The 16831-nt window shown below is 38.6% G+C and overlaps 1 protein-coding gene across 1 annotated transcript; it reads right to left on the reverse strand.

The window, feature by feature from the left end:
* Positions 1-4940: 4940 nt before the first annotated feature.
* On the reverse strand, positions 4941-9689 carry LOC102295828 (myelin and lymphocyte protein). Its single transcript, XM_005941233.3, has 4 exons — positions 9545-9689; positions 8378-8545; positions 7317-7460; positions 4941-6123 (listed from the first exon to the last, which is right to left on the reverse strand). Exons 1-4 carry the CDS (start codon positions 9632-9634, stop codon positions 6049-6051), a joined length of 477 nt encoding a protein of 158 aa, XP_005941295.1. The 5' UTR covers positions 9635-9689; the 3' UTR covers positions 4941-6048.
* Positions 9690-16831: the final 7142 nt, after the last annotated feature.

Raw genomic sequence — 16831 nt, forward strand, 5'->3', positions numbered from 1 at the left:
AATGTGAATAAGTGTAGGCCTTAGCTGTAGTACAGCAGTTTCACCATAAGGTGGCTGCTAGGAGGCAAGGCAAGGCAAGTTTATTTGTATAGCACAATTCAACAACAAGGTGATTCAAAGTGCTTTACAGAGACATTAGAAACAAAAACAAATAAAAAGCATGATTTAAAATTGATTAAAACAAGCAAACAAACAAACTAATTAACAAACAAACAAAACAGTATATAAAATCAAAACAGATAAAATCAGAACAGTAGATAAAATCAGTAGTTAAATGTAAGTTTTGAAATTTAAGCTTAAAAGTGTGGATTTGGTGCTTTATTCAAATGCAGCTGAGAACAGGTGAGTCTTCAACCTGGATTTAAATAAACTGAGTGTTTCAGCTGATCTGAGGCTTTCTGGGAGTTTGTTCCAGATATAAGGAGCATAAAAGCTGAATGCAGCTTCTCCGTGTCTGGTTCTGACTCTGGGAACTGATAAAAGACCGGATCCAGATGACCTGAGGGATCTGGAAGGTTCATACTGGGTCAGGAGGTCACTGATGTATTTTGGTCCTAAACCATTCAGAGCTTTATAGACCAGCATCAGAACTTTAAAGTCTATCCTCTGACGGACAGGCAGCCAGTGTAAAGACCTCAGAGCTGGACTGATGTGGTCCACTTTTTTGGTCTTAGTGAGGACTCGAGCAGCAGAGTTCTGAATGAGCTGTAGTTGTCTGACTGATTTTTTAGGTAGACCTGTAAAGATGCTGTTACAGTAATCAAGCCTACTAAAGATGAATGCATGGACTAGTTTTTCCAGGTCTGTTGAGACATCAGATCTTTTATCCTTGATAATATTCTTGAGGTGATAGTAAGCTGACTTTGTTATTGTCTTAATGTGTTTTTCTAAGTTTAGGTCTGCATCCATCACTACACCCAAATTTCTCGCCTGGTTTGTGGTTTTTAGGTGTATAGATTGAAGTTCTCTGGTGACCTGTAATCGTTTTTCTTTGGCTCCAAAGACTATTACCTCAGTTTGTTTTTGTTTAGCTGGAGAAAATTGGCATACAGAGCAACGGTACAGTTAACTGAAATGATTTACCTAGAACCATGCCACAAGCCTGAGTACTAATAGAGGACATCCTGGGCTTTCCAATGATATCTCATGTGTTTGGGTGGCTTCTGCCCAAAGAACGAGGAAATTACAACAAAAAAAGTTAATTGGAAGATCGTTTTTCCTTGGTTCTCAGGAGGATACAAAGCAATAAAAATGTTTGGATAAACTTCCGCAAAGAAAAACATAGCCTGTAGTACTCTTGCTGCAGCATTTTGGATTAGCTGAAGGCTTTTCAGGGAGTTTTTAGGACATCCTGATAATAATGAATTACAGTAGTCCAGCCTGGAAGTAATAAATGCATGAACAAAGTTTTTCAGCATCACTCTAAGACAGGATATTTCTAATTTTAGAGATATTGTCAAATGAAGAAAGCAGTCCTGGTCAAAAATGACTCCAAGGTTCCTCACAGTTACTGGAGGCCAAGAATGCCATCCAGAGTGAATCTGGTTAGATACCATATTTCTAAGATTTTCAGGGCCGAGTACAATAACCTCAGTTTTATCTGAATTTAGAAGCAGAAAGTTAGCGGCCATCCAGGTCTTTATGTCTTTAAGACATTCCTGCAGTTTAACTAATTGGTGTGTGTTATCTGGCTTCATGGACAGATAGAGCTGGGTGTCATCAGCATAGCAGTGAAAATGTATGCTATGTCTTCTAATGATACTGCCTAAGGGAAGCATGTATAATGTAAACAGAATTGGTCCTAGCACTGAACCCTGTGGAACTCCATAATTAACCTCAGTGTGTGAAGAGGACTCTCCATTTACATGCACAAACTGGAGTCTATTAGATAGATATGATACAAACCACTGCAGCACAGTACCTGTAATACCTACAGCATGTTCTAATCGCTCTAATAGGATATTATGGTCGACAGTATCAAGCACAGAAGGACAAGAAGTTTTCTTTGTGCCTAAACTAATGTGCAATTTAACCACTGTGGGGCCCATTTTGGGGGTTGTTATAGCTGCCGCCAGGGGTCACCTTTAGTGTGTGTGTGTTGTTTCCTGGTACGGTGAATCTATTTAAGGTAGGCACAAGTAATTATTGCCAGGTGTTGATGTTCAGGAGGAGCAAACAGTTTGTGAACGGTGCGCTGTTATAATATGGTGTTGAATAAAGAGAGCTACGGTGGCCCTTAGAGGCCAAATGGACTGCAACTTAAGAAAACACCAGCAATAAGAAAAACACTGCAAAAGCACACAAAACACAACAGAAATAGTAAAAACGAAAATACAAATGGGAAAAAACAGAGTTCCTAAAGCACAAGGGGAGAGTTTCTGGGGAGACAATAACCTGTCGGACAAGAAATGTGTATATTGTTCTGGTACGCAGTTAAAAATCAGCAACCAAAGTTGCTGGAGTGGGGTTGGATGAATTGTGTGGGTCAGTTCCAATTACTGCACCAAACGGTTCCCTCTATCTTTATAGAGCTTTGAGCATGAGGGGTTGTTGTGTTCCATTTATAAAGTCAAATGTCAAATTTTTATTATATGTTCTTGTTATCTACGTCAATCAAAATCCAAAATGGTGACACAAAGTTGGAGGATCACTGCTGTCTACAACATCAAGACTATCCACAAAAGAGGCACAGACATGAATCTTTGTCCATAATGCTTATCAACTGTTTGTTGTCTGAGATTAGGATGTCATAGTCATTTAGACAGACTGCATCATCCCAGGGCTTCTCTCGTCTTCAGTTTCATGAAATACTCTGCTATTATCACCTCCTGCCTTCTCATCAATTATCCATCACAGCTACAGTTCACTGACCTGCCACACTGCCAGTATGGCTCCATGTGTACTTATATTTTCTTGACATGAAGCAAGTCCCCACGAGGATGAACTTGTGAGGTTTAGGATTAAGTTTTAAATAAATACTGGTTATGATCATGGGAGTTTTCCATGAAATTAATATGCCAATGTAAACGTGCATCTCTGAAGTGATGGAAACACATCTTGTGTATGAGGCACCGTGTTCTGTATTTGCTCTCTGCTGTACTTCTATAAAACCTGCTTTCATGTTTTCTCTGATTTAAACTCTTCACTGCTGGTCAGAATAAAAAGATCAAACTGGGTCTTTTCATACTGACCCAGAATAAAAAGAGTAGTGGTTATTTTAGCTCAGTCATGTCCTGAGCTAAAATATCTGGAGATGACTCATCCACACTACTTTTTAAAAATTTGATTAAGTTTGTACAGCTGTCAAATGAATTCAATGCTTCATAACAGCGGGAAATAACGCTATAAGGATCTTGTTGTTTATGTGTTTATGTCAGAAGAAATTGCTCGAGTGATTAAAATATAGTTATCAGTTGCTTTTCAGGACAAATGCTATTGTTGTTATTTAACTGATATAAATCATTAATGCTTCTGCTTCATGCTGTTCTGCTGCTCTAGCAGTAAAATGCTACTGTGGTTAAAAACAGAAAAGAAAAGCAACAAGCTTCTGCTACGTGAAATATTCATGGCTGCTATCCATTTCTATCTCGTGTTGTGTCTCTTTCTAGCTGTTCTGTTTACATGTAAATCCCAAGAATGTAACCACTTGGCCAATTCAGTAATCAATAGTTAAATAGTAATGCACTTCAGAACAGTAGCAGTTTTTGTGCTCTGTAATCTCAAATTAAGTGCAAATGAAGTGCAATACTCTTTTCTGGCATCGTTGTATTATACTCAATTGTATATAGCATTTGTATTCTATTTTATTCGATTGTATATATTATTTTATTCTATTCTATTCTATTGTGTACAGTTGTGTACAGTATCTATTGAAATCTTATTCCAGTGTTTTTCTTTTTTCTAATTTTCCATGTAACTTTGGATTGTCCACTGCTGTAACACAATTTCCCACACGTGGGACTAATAAAGGTTATCTTATCTTATCTTATCTTATCTTATCTTATCTTAAATGAATCTCATCATTATTTTTTTGCAGTTGGTTACGTCATAGTTCTGGTTCATCTTGAACCAGCATTTTGAGTTTTGTGCCTTTTTTGTATTATGTTCTAACTTGTGTTTAAGTCTCCCTTGTCCTTTGTGTGTCTTAGTCTTGTCTCTGTCGCCCTCTCTCCCGTGTCCCCTCGACCCCTGTGTCAAGCTTGTGTTGTCACCTCCGGCTGCTGTGAGGTGTGTTGGCGAGCTGAAACCTCATGTAGCTTTTTTGGTCTTTCTTTTTGGATCCCTAGGTATGTGTTCATAATAGTATGTCCCTCTGAGAAATATATAAACATTTAAATGGCCCTTCATATAAAAAAGCTTCCCCACCCCTGTCGTAGGGGGTCATCTAATTTTGGGGGTTTCTGTTCTCTCTATATTATTATAGAGTTTTTACCCTAAAATATAAATCACCTTGAGACAACTGTTGTTATCATGTTGCACTATATAAATGAAATTTGATTGAACGGAACAGATTTTCTTTATTCATTAATAAATTATTGACAAATTATTTTGTATTTAGCTAAACTTCTTCTCTGGAACTAGTTTTTGACCCTTCTTAAGGTTGGTTCCCCATGTTTACATTAAAATCGCGACTACAGTCCTAGTTCAAAGTTTCAAAGCTCAAAGTTGGTGATGTAATGGATACTGTTTCTATATACCACATATTCACACTGCATGAACTGCATTATGTTGAAAAAATCTGTTCACAAACTGATACAAAAACAAGTGCGCAAAATCACCTTTTGTGTGTGTCACAGCAGACTTGGTCTGGACTCCTTGGCATAAAATTTGTAAGCACTCAACACGTAGCATAACTATTCAACAAACCACAATCTCTGTCTGAATGTATTGTATTCACCTTAAAAAATCTGGTAATATAGCATACAGAAACACTTCACATATTTCATGAAAAAACCCCAAATTTATTTAATTTCAAAGAAAGTGTGAATAAACCTACAAAAATATAAATGTTTCCCCACCCGCTCCTTTCTTTAGTCAGCTGAGAGCAGAACAATAATATTAATCGAAAGGTTTTCATTAAAGGACAAAGTTATCCAAATAATAATGATGAGAAGAAAAGGAGTAAAGGACCCATGGGAACCTGAAATTAATCACTGATAAATTAATTATCACATTAATTTAAACTAAATATGTCAAATATTATTTTCATGGAGTGTAGCAGAATGATCATTCAAGTGATGAGTTCACTCCTCGCCAAATGATATCAAGTGTTCTGATATCAGCAAAGAAAAGTGACGCTAAGCTTGTCTCTCTAGTCCCTCAGTCTTTCTAAGTAAGCTGGCTTGCTCAGTTTTGCAGGGCAGTGATAAATCTTTTTATGTCTGGCTATACAATCATTCTGTTCCTATCCTGGTTATTCTTTATTTTGGCGCTCTGACATTTCTATATAATGAGAGCTTGAGTAGTGATTGTGAACGCTTTTGGAGTCCTTAGGGACTAAGTAAAGCGCTATACAAATACAGGCCATTTACCATTTACCAAAACAGCCACAACATTAAAACTACTGACATATACGTAGCATTGATTATTTTACTACAAAGCAGGGTTTTATTGGAACACTTTGTCAACTTAAAAATGTTTGCAAAATGAGAACTATTTAAAATGGCAAATGAAATCTGAAACTAATCTAAGGTGTTAATCTCAGACCCCATTATTCCTGGGATAAGGAGTGCAAAGGATCCACCTTTCGCATTCCAGTGCTTGGCATCCCAGCACATTCACAAATATCCAGTTCCTACACGCTGTGTGGCCCCTGGTTTTAATCTTGTGGCTGTAAGTAGTGATACTGTGGTATGGTATTCTGGAAGTTAACAGTAGATATGAGGCAGTGTGAGGCACAGTGAGATCCAGATCGTCTTTCATTTAGCAGAGGGAAACGCCACATCAGTAACTTGACAGTCTCCATCACCAAACCCCCGTCATATCAGCATTTCCGTATGTACAAAATGAAATTCAGTTCTGCTCATGAGGTTTATAGGGAGAAAGCTTCTAGAAAGATTTCCATCGGATGGCAGACAGGATTGTGTGGACGAAGTAGAGAAGAGTGGCTACATATGAGAAAACCTGCAAAGACAGAGAACATCAGGAGGTCATCAACACCTTAAATGATCTTTGAACCACTGAAACTTAAAGCCTTAAAAAAATCCAAACCAACACAGTATCAGATTTTAAGCATTGTTAACAGCAACATATAACATTTCCTCCGGGTATTACTGAAGCTAAATTGTTGATAATATCCATCTTTGATTAGAAGTCATTTGTTGAGAGTAAATCTTGTATGATAGAGCTAAATGTTAAAGCAGATCTGCTGCTGCTGCTGCTGCTGCAATGAAATATTTGCCCTGGAGAAAGAGGTTTTAGAATAGTCTCCACTTCACCACCTTGAGTGCACTAAAAGTTTATTCTTACCGGTAAGTAGTTTCATATTTTAAAAAATAGGCTGGCTTCAGTTTCAAAGCCGTTGTTTGACAATGTGCCAAACATTCTCTTTTTTGTTGAGACTTAACATCTAAATTAAAACCACTTTAGCCTAGCTTAGTATAAAGACAAAAAACAAGTTAATTAACAAGAAATAATAGAATATAATGACTACAAAGACATAGAACATTAATGCAAATAGACACAAAACAATTACAAATGGATAGAAAACCACTAGCGACAAAAATGTCTACTAAGCGAGTCGCTACTTACACAGCAGAAGACTGCAGAAGTAAAGCAGGTGAGATTTCAAAGTTATTTTTAGTATTTTGGGATCATTTTACTAGGTAATGATAGCCTCCTATGTTTTTTTTTAAGTTAGGGCTATGGAGTTGATCAAATATTACATCCACGACAGACAGAAATTCATGAAGATCTGTGCAAATATTCTACTGACTTGATTTCTTCTGATTCTTCCCATTTTTTCTTATTAAAAGATCCAAAGAAAACAACTAATCAGAACATGATCTAAAATAGGTTAAATACCTCAAAACAAAAACGGAACATCTACAAAGTAAAGTAAAAAAATCAGTACATTTAAAGTAAAATTAAAAATGATGCCTGAAAGAATTAATGCAATAAAAACTATTTGGTATTTTTATGTTTGCCTCACTGAAATACGACTACCTCTTGTATCACTATTTCAACTCACTGAGAGCCAACTCTGAAAGAAAACTGCAACCAGTGTGTAATTCTCTGTGGGCTTTATTTCATTAGCTTTATAATCATTCATTTCTTTGTGTCACCCAAGCAACAACTCGGTGAACAGCCTGACTCACCACTGCAGAGACGTCCAACTTGTAGTTGCGTGGTCCTGTAGTTGTGTTGTTGCTCTGTTTTCCGCTTAGATCCAGCGTCACTTTGGCCAACGCCACTGAAGCACTGAGGTAGAAGAATGCAGCAATGCCATGATACAAAAAGTCCTGACAGAGTAGGAAGAAAAAGAGCGAGACATTGTTATGTGGTGATGTCTTCAAAGTGGTGACTGCCTGCATTGGCATAGAGTCAAAACACACATATAGTTGCAAAATCCTGTCAAACACTGGCATGTAAAGCTATTGTGTTGTGTGTGTTTGCATCAAAAAACTTGTTTTGTAGCTGCAAATTCTTAAATATCAGGTGTCAGAGCACCACGGAAAGCAACCGAAGAAGACTGTCAAAGCAATCTTGCACTGATGCTTGTCATTTAACCACGGCAGAAGAAAAGTTCAGAACAATGACATATAATGGACACAAGCTCAAGAAGGAAAAGTAAAGTGGCTTAAATTGTAACATTTAATTGTGGTTTATATAAAATGATATGTACTATATGTATATTATATAGAATTATAAGGAAGGGTGCGTTTTCCTTAAAACTCTGCCAAAATCTCTGTTTCCTGTCTCTTTTTTACCTCTAAAGTGAGGCATGTGTCAGGGTTGATGATGAAGGTAGATGCTGTATATCTACCATCATTTAACTGCATTTATTTGCAATTAGAACGATCCGTGTTTCTCTGAAGCAACCATATTAATATTGTTCGCTGTATTATACTTATAACAGACAAAACAACGAGGTAGGACTTCAGGCTGGTCAATTTCTATTGCGTATAAGTTGGATCCTCTATCTGCGAGGGGTACTTCCTGCTACTGGAGTCAAGACAGGTATGATAGAGCTACATAAACAGGAATGAAACACACTTTAAGTCAGTTTTATTTATATAGCACCAAATCAAGAACAATAGCCTCAAGATGCTTTATAACTACTTTTATAACAAAAATAGAGATAAAAGTTCAACAATCAGACAGCTGCCAAGCAGCAAGGACAAGTAAGTGTGTGCGATATGATTTGTGGAGGACTTACTGCTGCTGCCCAGCTGGCTTTATTATGATGTCTCCCACAGGCAAACACCACCATCCAGATAAAAGTCATCACAAAGCAGAAGACAGAGACAAACATGACCCAGCCCTGAGGATTTTCTGGCACTACCAGTGTGCATGCCACCAAGATCCACACCAGACCACCAAAAACCTGCAACAACATGTATACATCATGTACACATGAGAAGAGCTGGAACATGTGAAAAATCTCCACACGGGCTTAGAAGCCCCTAAATGACAGCCTCAGTTAGATCTGGGACGATCATAAAGCTTTAGTTTAAGGAAATTATATGTTTCCACAACGTGTGTTGCAGTTATTTGTAGAACCTGTACTTCTACTTGGGCATGCAGCACAGGCATGACTGCCTTCGTTTACTCTACACCTTTAATGATTGACAGACTGCATTATTCAGGGAGCCTGACCCTCCTCCACCGTATTTCATCACTGTCTGAACTCCACCTGTTCGCACACATTCATGTGAAAACACCTGCGACATTCCTCCACTGCTGACATTTTCTTAAGCTAAACGTGGATTATGAAAACATTTTTTCTTTTCATATCTGTTTTCCTCCACTGCACAGAGTCATCATAGGAATCCAACCTGCTCGGTCTGTCCTCCGCCTATTGTGATGTTTGGCTCATGACATATTCACTGGAATATAATTAATTGTAATATTGCTCATGTAGGAAGATTATCCTACTCCTAACACACCCACATCATTAACCCTCAGTCAGCATCCTATAAACTTCAGTTATCAGTAGGGTGAAGCCAACTTAAAATTAGGCACAGGAGAGCGCAAAAACGTTCTCTGCAAAGTGGCTGTAAATCAGCTCCTCTTACTACTGCTGTGAAGAGAAAGCGAGAAGGTTAACCTTATTTGTAACTTACTTTTACACTATACCTACTATATAAATATATTTTGAACCACAGGTTAACCAGAAATGAAACAATTTTGTCCTTCAGAAAACAAAAACCGTCACTGAAATAAAAAGTAGAAAATGGTTAAAAGTTATTTTCTTTCTTTTCTTTTTTTAAAATTATTTTTTAAGGGCTTTCCATCTGAACATCTCTGGATAAGAAAGTTTCTGCATGTTTTGTGAGTAAAAACTGTGTGACAGAGAAAAGTTCCTACAATCGCCGTTTCTTACCAGTTCTGGGAGGTACAGGATGTCGGGGAGGGTCGCACATATTCCGACCCCGCTGGGAAGGTTTGCCATAGTCCTAGTGTTGGAGGCCATCCTGCTGCTGCTGCTGCTGCTGTTAGACTAAATCGGATTCAAACCCGCTACGGTTGAAAAGCAGGTGGAGCAGGCTGCAAAAAAACCGGAATCTCCATCAGCACAGTGCAGACACGCCCGGTAATTGGGGCGTAGTCAGAGCGAATTTAACGAATATGGAGATGCCTTTGATGGATCATCAGTGCGGGACAGACGTCAGTGTTTGGACACTGGCTCATTTATCACCATGACAACGGGCAGCAGCTCCGCTTTCAAGAACATCAAACAACAAAAAAATCAAGAGCGACAATAGCAATAGCTCTGCTGGACTTTTTATTTATTCACATTTTCCTCTTCAAATTTTTTTTTTGACGCAAATTCAGTTCCTAGTTACAGAACGTCATAAACTTGGCAGAAGGATGCATAGCGTCTCTTAACAGTTAATAAAGGAGTACTTCACTTCCCCGTCATTCTCAGAATACGTTTGCTTCAGATTGTTGATTTTAGCATGTGCACCACGCGTGCAGACCTCAGCAACAACTAGGTGGGACAAAATATTTGGAACCTAAACTGATAAGTGGGCCACATTAAAATTTGTGAGTGCAGGGCTCGATTTGGCAGAGTAATGCAGAGGTCTCCAGCAGCAGTTTGCATGAATGGAAATAAAGACATATGAAGACATTTTTATGTGCTGCCAGCTGAACTCAGTTCCGTTTGTGAGCTTGCAGCTTTTCACACTACCCACTGTAAACAACAGTTCCATGGAAACGTAAAGGTGGCAAGCTTGGTCATTTGGGTAAGTGAGCTGTTGCGCAAACACCTCTGATAATTGACGTGCTGGATCCGGTTTCCTGCACCTGTCACACTATCTAACCTACTCCTGGTGGAGACAACACTCTTCGTAAGTAAACCCAAGAAAAGAAACAACAACAACAACAACAAAACAAACAATAATTGGTCAAGCAGAAACCGAAATTCTTTAATGATTCTCCAAATGAAGTTCCTTGTACTTGTAGTCACTGTGACAGAACCTTGCAGCTGTTTCTGATTCTATAAAATTGCAATACAATTTTGAAATAATTTGTTGGCAGAAAGAGAACAATTAAAATTAAGCCAGGAAACACAACCTTCTATATAGTTCATAGTGTAATACCAAGCATTCTGTTGCAGTGAAATGCTTTCACTAACCCATATATATCATTCCATCTTAAATCAACTTAACACTGATATGCATAAAAAATGTTAAAAACATGAATAATGGATTGGATTGATATAGCGCTTTTCAAGGCACCCAAAGCGCTTTACGATGCCACTATTCATTCACTCTCATACACTGGTGGAGGCAGCTACAGCTGTAGCCACAGCTGCCCTGGGGCAGACTGACAGAAGCGAGGCTGCCATATCGCGCCATCGGCCCCTCTGGCCAACACCAGTAGGCGGTAGGTGAAGTGTCTTGCCCAAGGACACAACGACCAGGACAGAGAGCCCGGGGATCGAACCGGCGACCTTCCGGTCACAGATACGCTTCCCAACCCCCTGAGCCACGGTCGCCCATTTATAGATCAAGTTTTTAAATTTTTCAATATATATATATATTTGAAATATATGAATAATAATATATGGAAAAAAGTCCCATATTTGAGCACTAATAAAACACTTCAAATTTGAAAAGTGGCTAGTGACTAGTTTCTGAAGGTATGTCAGAATCAGAATAGCTTTATTGTCCCTGTAACGAGTACAATGAAATTAGGTGCTGTCCCTGTGGTACTGAGAAGAACAAAAACAAATATGAAAAGGAAAGGAAGAGAGAATCTATAAAAGGATATTTAAGAAGGTAAAGAATATATACTAATACAAAAAAATTTAAATAAAGTATATTAGTCACACAAAAGAGCTGCACCTAATGCCCGGGATTGTAATAAGGAGTTAGGTGGTATTTAATATTCTATAACACAAAGTTTTCCATGGTCAGTCTGTGTCGGTGTATGCCTGGGCTTGGGTCTGGGGTTTGCTGACCCTTGGCTCAGTGGGACATGTTCATGGAGGGTGGATTGCCCCTTCCTACCACTTCCCATTGGACATTGCATGTGGATAATACTGCTACTTCTGGACATGTTTTGGTGTGGTTTCCTTGCCTGTTTGAAAGTTGCCATTCCACAAATGCCCCCCACATAGATATTTGATATTTGAAGGTAAAATTTCATAGCAATCATTATAAATGTTAAAATCTGGTTGTTGTTTTTTTAGCTTTAGTGTTGGGTTAGCATAACAGCCATCAAAACACAATGAATTTTCCATTTAACATCCCAGTTTAAAAGAATGTAACGTGGCAAGCAGTGAAATGAATAACATCAGTAGTTATGTCTAACAACCCAAAACAAATTCATCACCCCACAGAAGTGATCTTAATTAATGTCCAATATTTCTTCTGATTTATACTCAAATTAATACACAACAACCTTGCGTTTTGTTTTTTTAAAATACTGAGTGCTAAGTAGGATTCCATTTCCACAAAAATTTATCAGTTTTCTCTCCAGAAGTACAAATGACCAATAATTAGCTATTATTTATAGTATTCAGAGTTCAGCAAAGAAACTTCCCTGGGGACCAACAACCTTTTGAAAACCTAGTTGCATTTCCACCAGGTACTAAAGAAAGAGCCAGGATAACTGTTTTAGCCTCCAAAATGATCTGGGGTGGAGGACAACGGGGCGGTGATGAATGTAGCTGATGTTACAATAATCAAGGGCGACCAATCCAAAGAGATTTTTCAAAGTTTTCTTTGTCAGCACAGTTGATACACTGTACAGTAGTCTGAGCCACAATATGAGAACTGAGTTTTTGTAATAACCAGTAAACCAGCCCAGCAGGTGTCTTACAGTTGTGGAGGCTGGGTTGGCTGGGTTTGTCATGGCATGTCATAACATAATAAGTGGCAGCACAGTGGTGTTACCTGACTCTTCCTCCTGTAAATTAATGGACCTCTGTCAGTTGAAGCTTGTGTACAAGATTGAATTCTGCTTCCAAAAATATAAAATCCCCCAAATTACCAGAGTACCATTTTGGATATTCAAAGCTGGTGAACACAGAAAACAGCAGAGATTCTAAGTCCAAACTTTTAAATGTTAAGTGCTACCATTTGTATCATATGCTATTGGAAATCACACAAAGCATCCATAAAATCTATGTGAATTATGTCAAAAATAATTGTTTTTCCATTTAACTATCTGCAAATTTGCTCACCTGGCTCTTCCTGCTATCATACAATTTCTTTGTCCTCTCTTACTTCATTCTCCTCAGACTGTCATGGTCCTGGGTCATTTTTGTGCCTTGTGTTTATTCTGATTTTGTATTAGTTTAGGGTTGAACCTGAAGTTTAGTGTTTTATCAGCCCTACCTGTGTCTGTCCTTGGTGCTCTGTTTGTGTCCCCGTGTTGTGTTGTAATTCAGTCTGTGTGTTTCCTGCTGTACTTTGAAGGTTCGTGTTCTGGATTTCCTGTTCTATTCTGAAGGTCTGTGTCTGTTGTCATTGTGTTCAGCTTGTGTCCTCCAGTCATCATGTGTATTCAGATCAGCTGTTCTTCCCTCCTGTGTTCGATTACCCGATTACCTTGTGTGTGTATATATAGTGGGTGTCGGTCTGTGTTCGTCGTTGGCTCATCTGCGTTCTATGGTGTTTCGTTCCTGTCTCTGCGGCTCGCTGCCCTGCACCCCTTTTGTATGCTCTCAGGTTTGTCATTTAGTTCTCCCAGTTTAGGTTTCTTCAGTTGTTTTGTCATGCCTCACTGCCTGTTTTTGCCACTCCACCACTTGTAAATAAACACTCGAATCATCAGTCACTGCCGCATTTTGGGTCCTCCTTTTCCTCCAACACCGCACGGCTCACCCCGCCAGCCGTGACACAAACCTTTGTACGGACAATCACACATAAACATACTCAGCTAGAAATGAAGAAAAATATAATCTTACGGTAATTACTTTAACAGCAGGTTGGGGATCTACATTCGTTTTGTGAAATCATCATCAATGAATGCAGGGAAGACAGAAGCTTTATAACGTTTTGTTGGCTTTGGCTACATGTCCTATCTTACCTGTTTCTTTTAACTAAATGTAACAAAGAAATAGAATTTGCAACCTAATAAAAAGCATAAACTGATCCAAAGCAATATTAAAGGTGAATATGGTCTACTCTTACCTGTCAATGTTGGCCATTGACAGTAAATGTGAATTTGACTTGCTTTTACTGAAGCTGGACTGTAAACTATCACTGAAGACCAGAATATCAATAAAAATATTTACCCAATAAATATAATAAAGTGCATCAGCTTCTTGGCTGGCAATTACCAATAAAACACCAGACTTGTATCTCTGAAAGTTCTGAAAATCTCTGAGATTTTTGTGATCTAATCTACATTAGCGAATGTTTTTTATGCTAGTTAGAAAGAAATAATAAAAATAAGCAGCTACTTTCTAAGTCATAGCAGCATCTCTTGGAGGCCCCAGCATCCACGACCCCATAAAAGCATTAAAAACCTGAGGCCACACATCCCAATGACACATGTGCGTCCACCCCAGCAGGGGGAGAGGGAAGCTGGACAGAGCTCCCACAGCCAAGGGCAGGAGTGCCAGGGAACCAGAGGCAGCAGACAGGCCGGCAACCCCAGCACAAGCCAAGGATGGGGCCCCAGCCCCCCAGCCCCAAGAACTGCCTCACAGCCAGCGGAGTGCCCACCATGCAACTGAGAGGCCCGAGCCACCCCAGACCACAACCCCCACAGAAGCAGGCCAGCAACCAAAACACCCAGTCTACCCCCAGGTAGACCTGTGGGCAGACAGCTGACTGTCTTTCTCTATTCATATTCAACACGTAGTTAGAAAATTTGTAATTAAACTAAAATTCTTGCATAGTCCAGTCATCGAGATGCAGAATCCACTGTGGATAGTTTGTTTGTCTGTCACGATGCAGGAGATAAATAATAAAATCCAGTAAATACTTAAACAATAGGCAATCCCTATGTCTACATTAAGTTTGGTAGAATTGGCTTCCTGTACAAAGCAGTGTTTGAACAGAATGAACATGAAACTGCCTTTAAACTGGAGTCCATCCTTCTGCAGTGAAAGACCGTTCTCTTTCTAAGATTCTTGCATCTCTCAATGATTCTTTTTCTTGCTGATTTTAAATGAAAATTCAGTCACTATTTGTGGAGGTCATAGTAGCTAGCAGGATTTCATTCCCTGCTGAGATTAACTGCTACACCGTTTGAAAAAATAGTTTTTTGCGTTCCTTGATCCCTTCATCTTTATGTAGTTTAACTGGATTTAAGGAGTGACACATTTGATCACAATCAGGGATTGGCCCTTCCCAAAAGAAATGAGATCACAGTTTTTAGTCTGTAAACCTGATAGTTTTGTGAGTCAGTGACTTGGACCTCCTCCTTCCTTGAAAGCTCTTTTGCAATATTGCGTTTAAACAGTAGGTTTTCATCTCCAGGCTGTTAAAAACCAGTAAAGCAGCCCAGCATGTGTCTTACAGGCGTGGAGTCATTAAGGGAATGAAAACTAATAGTCTTTTTCTTTCCTAGGCTAGGCTTGGCAGTGTCTAGCATGCCATGGCATAATGAGCAAAGCGTCACTATGCTGGTGTTACCTCACTCTTCTTCCTGTAAGCTGGTGGATCTCTGTCAGCTGAGACTTACATACAGAATATGTCACTGAACACATGGGAATAAACATTAAAGGTTAACAAACTGTTAACAAATCATTTACCTACTGTTTACCTTAACTGCTTCTTGACAAATAACCTAGCAGCACTTGCCAAATCTGTAGGTAGACATAAATTCAAATAATTTCTTACTAACCACCTTGGGCAACATGTGTAGTGTAAAGAGGATGGAAGTGTGAAGAAAATTGCTAATAACACTACACTAGCAAGTCTTGATGAGATGGCAGCTCTTCTCATGCCCAGGCTAACAAAACTTGTAAGTGGCTACCTGTAGCTCATTAGGTAGGTAAGAACTAATGGGAAACTTGGTGGTTCAGTCCCACGCTGCTCCAGTGTAGATGCCAAATATCCATCGGCAAGATGCTGGACCAAAGTTGTCTCTAACGCATCCATCAGAGTATAAATGTGTGAATGTTAGATAGAAAACACTTAAGCATAGAAAAATGTGATTGCATGAATGGATGAGTGAGGCGTGATTGAGGCAATGCTTAGAGTACTCAGGTGGAGTAAAAAACCGCCATATAAGAACCAGTCCATTTACTAAGCTGACCAAGTGCAGGTGTAACAGTTGTTTGCCAACAGTCGATCTTTATTATTCATTAATATTTTTAATCCCCTGCAGATTGACAGTTAACCATGTCACACACTCAAGTTTCTGAGCTCATGAATAACTGTTTTTAGGGGTTTTAAAAAAATTATTTTTCTTTAGACTTGTGGTCCTCACAGGGCAACCACTAAAAATATACCATTTATAGAATATGATACTTTATATATATATATAAAAATATATAAAAATATATATATATTTATTAAACAGAATATAAAGTTTTTAAATGAGCTCAACCTTAAACACATGCATCAGTACTATTAATCAATTTAACACTGATGGCAAACATTTCTCTGCAGAAAAAATATTCTTACTTTTTACACTTTTTGCATAGCAGCGTGTTTTATTACTGTTTCATTGCGACTTTTCTTAAAGTAAGGGTTTAAAGTTCTTTCACCACGTGTCATTTCAGCAGACTCAGCTAATAGTCTTCTGAAATGTAAACCTTGTGCCAGTTTCCCTGTACGGTGACAATAAAGGAATCTTTGATAATAGATGATAAATAACTTTTGGTGGTATAGAAGAAATTTGTTTACTCTTTAACAGGAAGGAGTGCAGAAAAGTGAAGATGTTCATGTATGTTTTAATCTGATTCAGTTTGTGTTGTTAAATCATTGAATAGTGGATGAAATATGTTTGTTTGTATGTTTGTGTGTATGTGTGTGTCACTTATGGCTGAGCTGTTCCTTTTGCAGTGTTTATTGTGTGCAGTATTATGATTATCACACTCAACTCTGTGTCCCTGATAAGTGTTTAAAATGTTTTTGAGAGTTTTCTGCTGTCGTGAAAAAGGGAGAAGCGGAAGGTAGCTTTCATTAGTCAGAACAGAAAAAAAGACCCCTCCTGTATGCATTTCTTGTGTCAGGTGGCGCCACCTGCTGATCAGGAG

The sequence above is a fragment of the Haplochromis burtoni genome, unplaced genomic scaffold (genome assembly GCF_018398535.1).
Source record: "Haplochromis burtoni strain Fernald_Lab_line unplaced genomic scaffold, NCSU_Asbu1 Contig_303, whole genome shotgun sequence".
Classification (NCBI taxonomy): Eukaryota; Metazoa; Chordata; class Actinopteri; order Cichliformes; family Cichlidae; genus Haplochromis; species Haplochromis burtoni.

Coding starts and splice junctions, on each gene's coding strand:
- LOC102295828 (XM_005941233.3), bottom strand. CDS start 9,634: ATGGCCTCCAACACTAGGACTATGGCAAACCTTCCCAGCGGGGTCGGA. Junction 7,461..8,377: donor AAGCCAGCTGGGCAGCAGCA/GTAAGTCCTCCA, acceptor CTACTCTGTCAG/GACTTTTTGTATCATGGCAT. Junction 6,124..7,316: donor AGTTGGACGTCTCTGCAGTG/GTGAGTCAGGCT, acceptor CTGTCTTTGCAG/GTTTTCTCATATGTAGCCAC.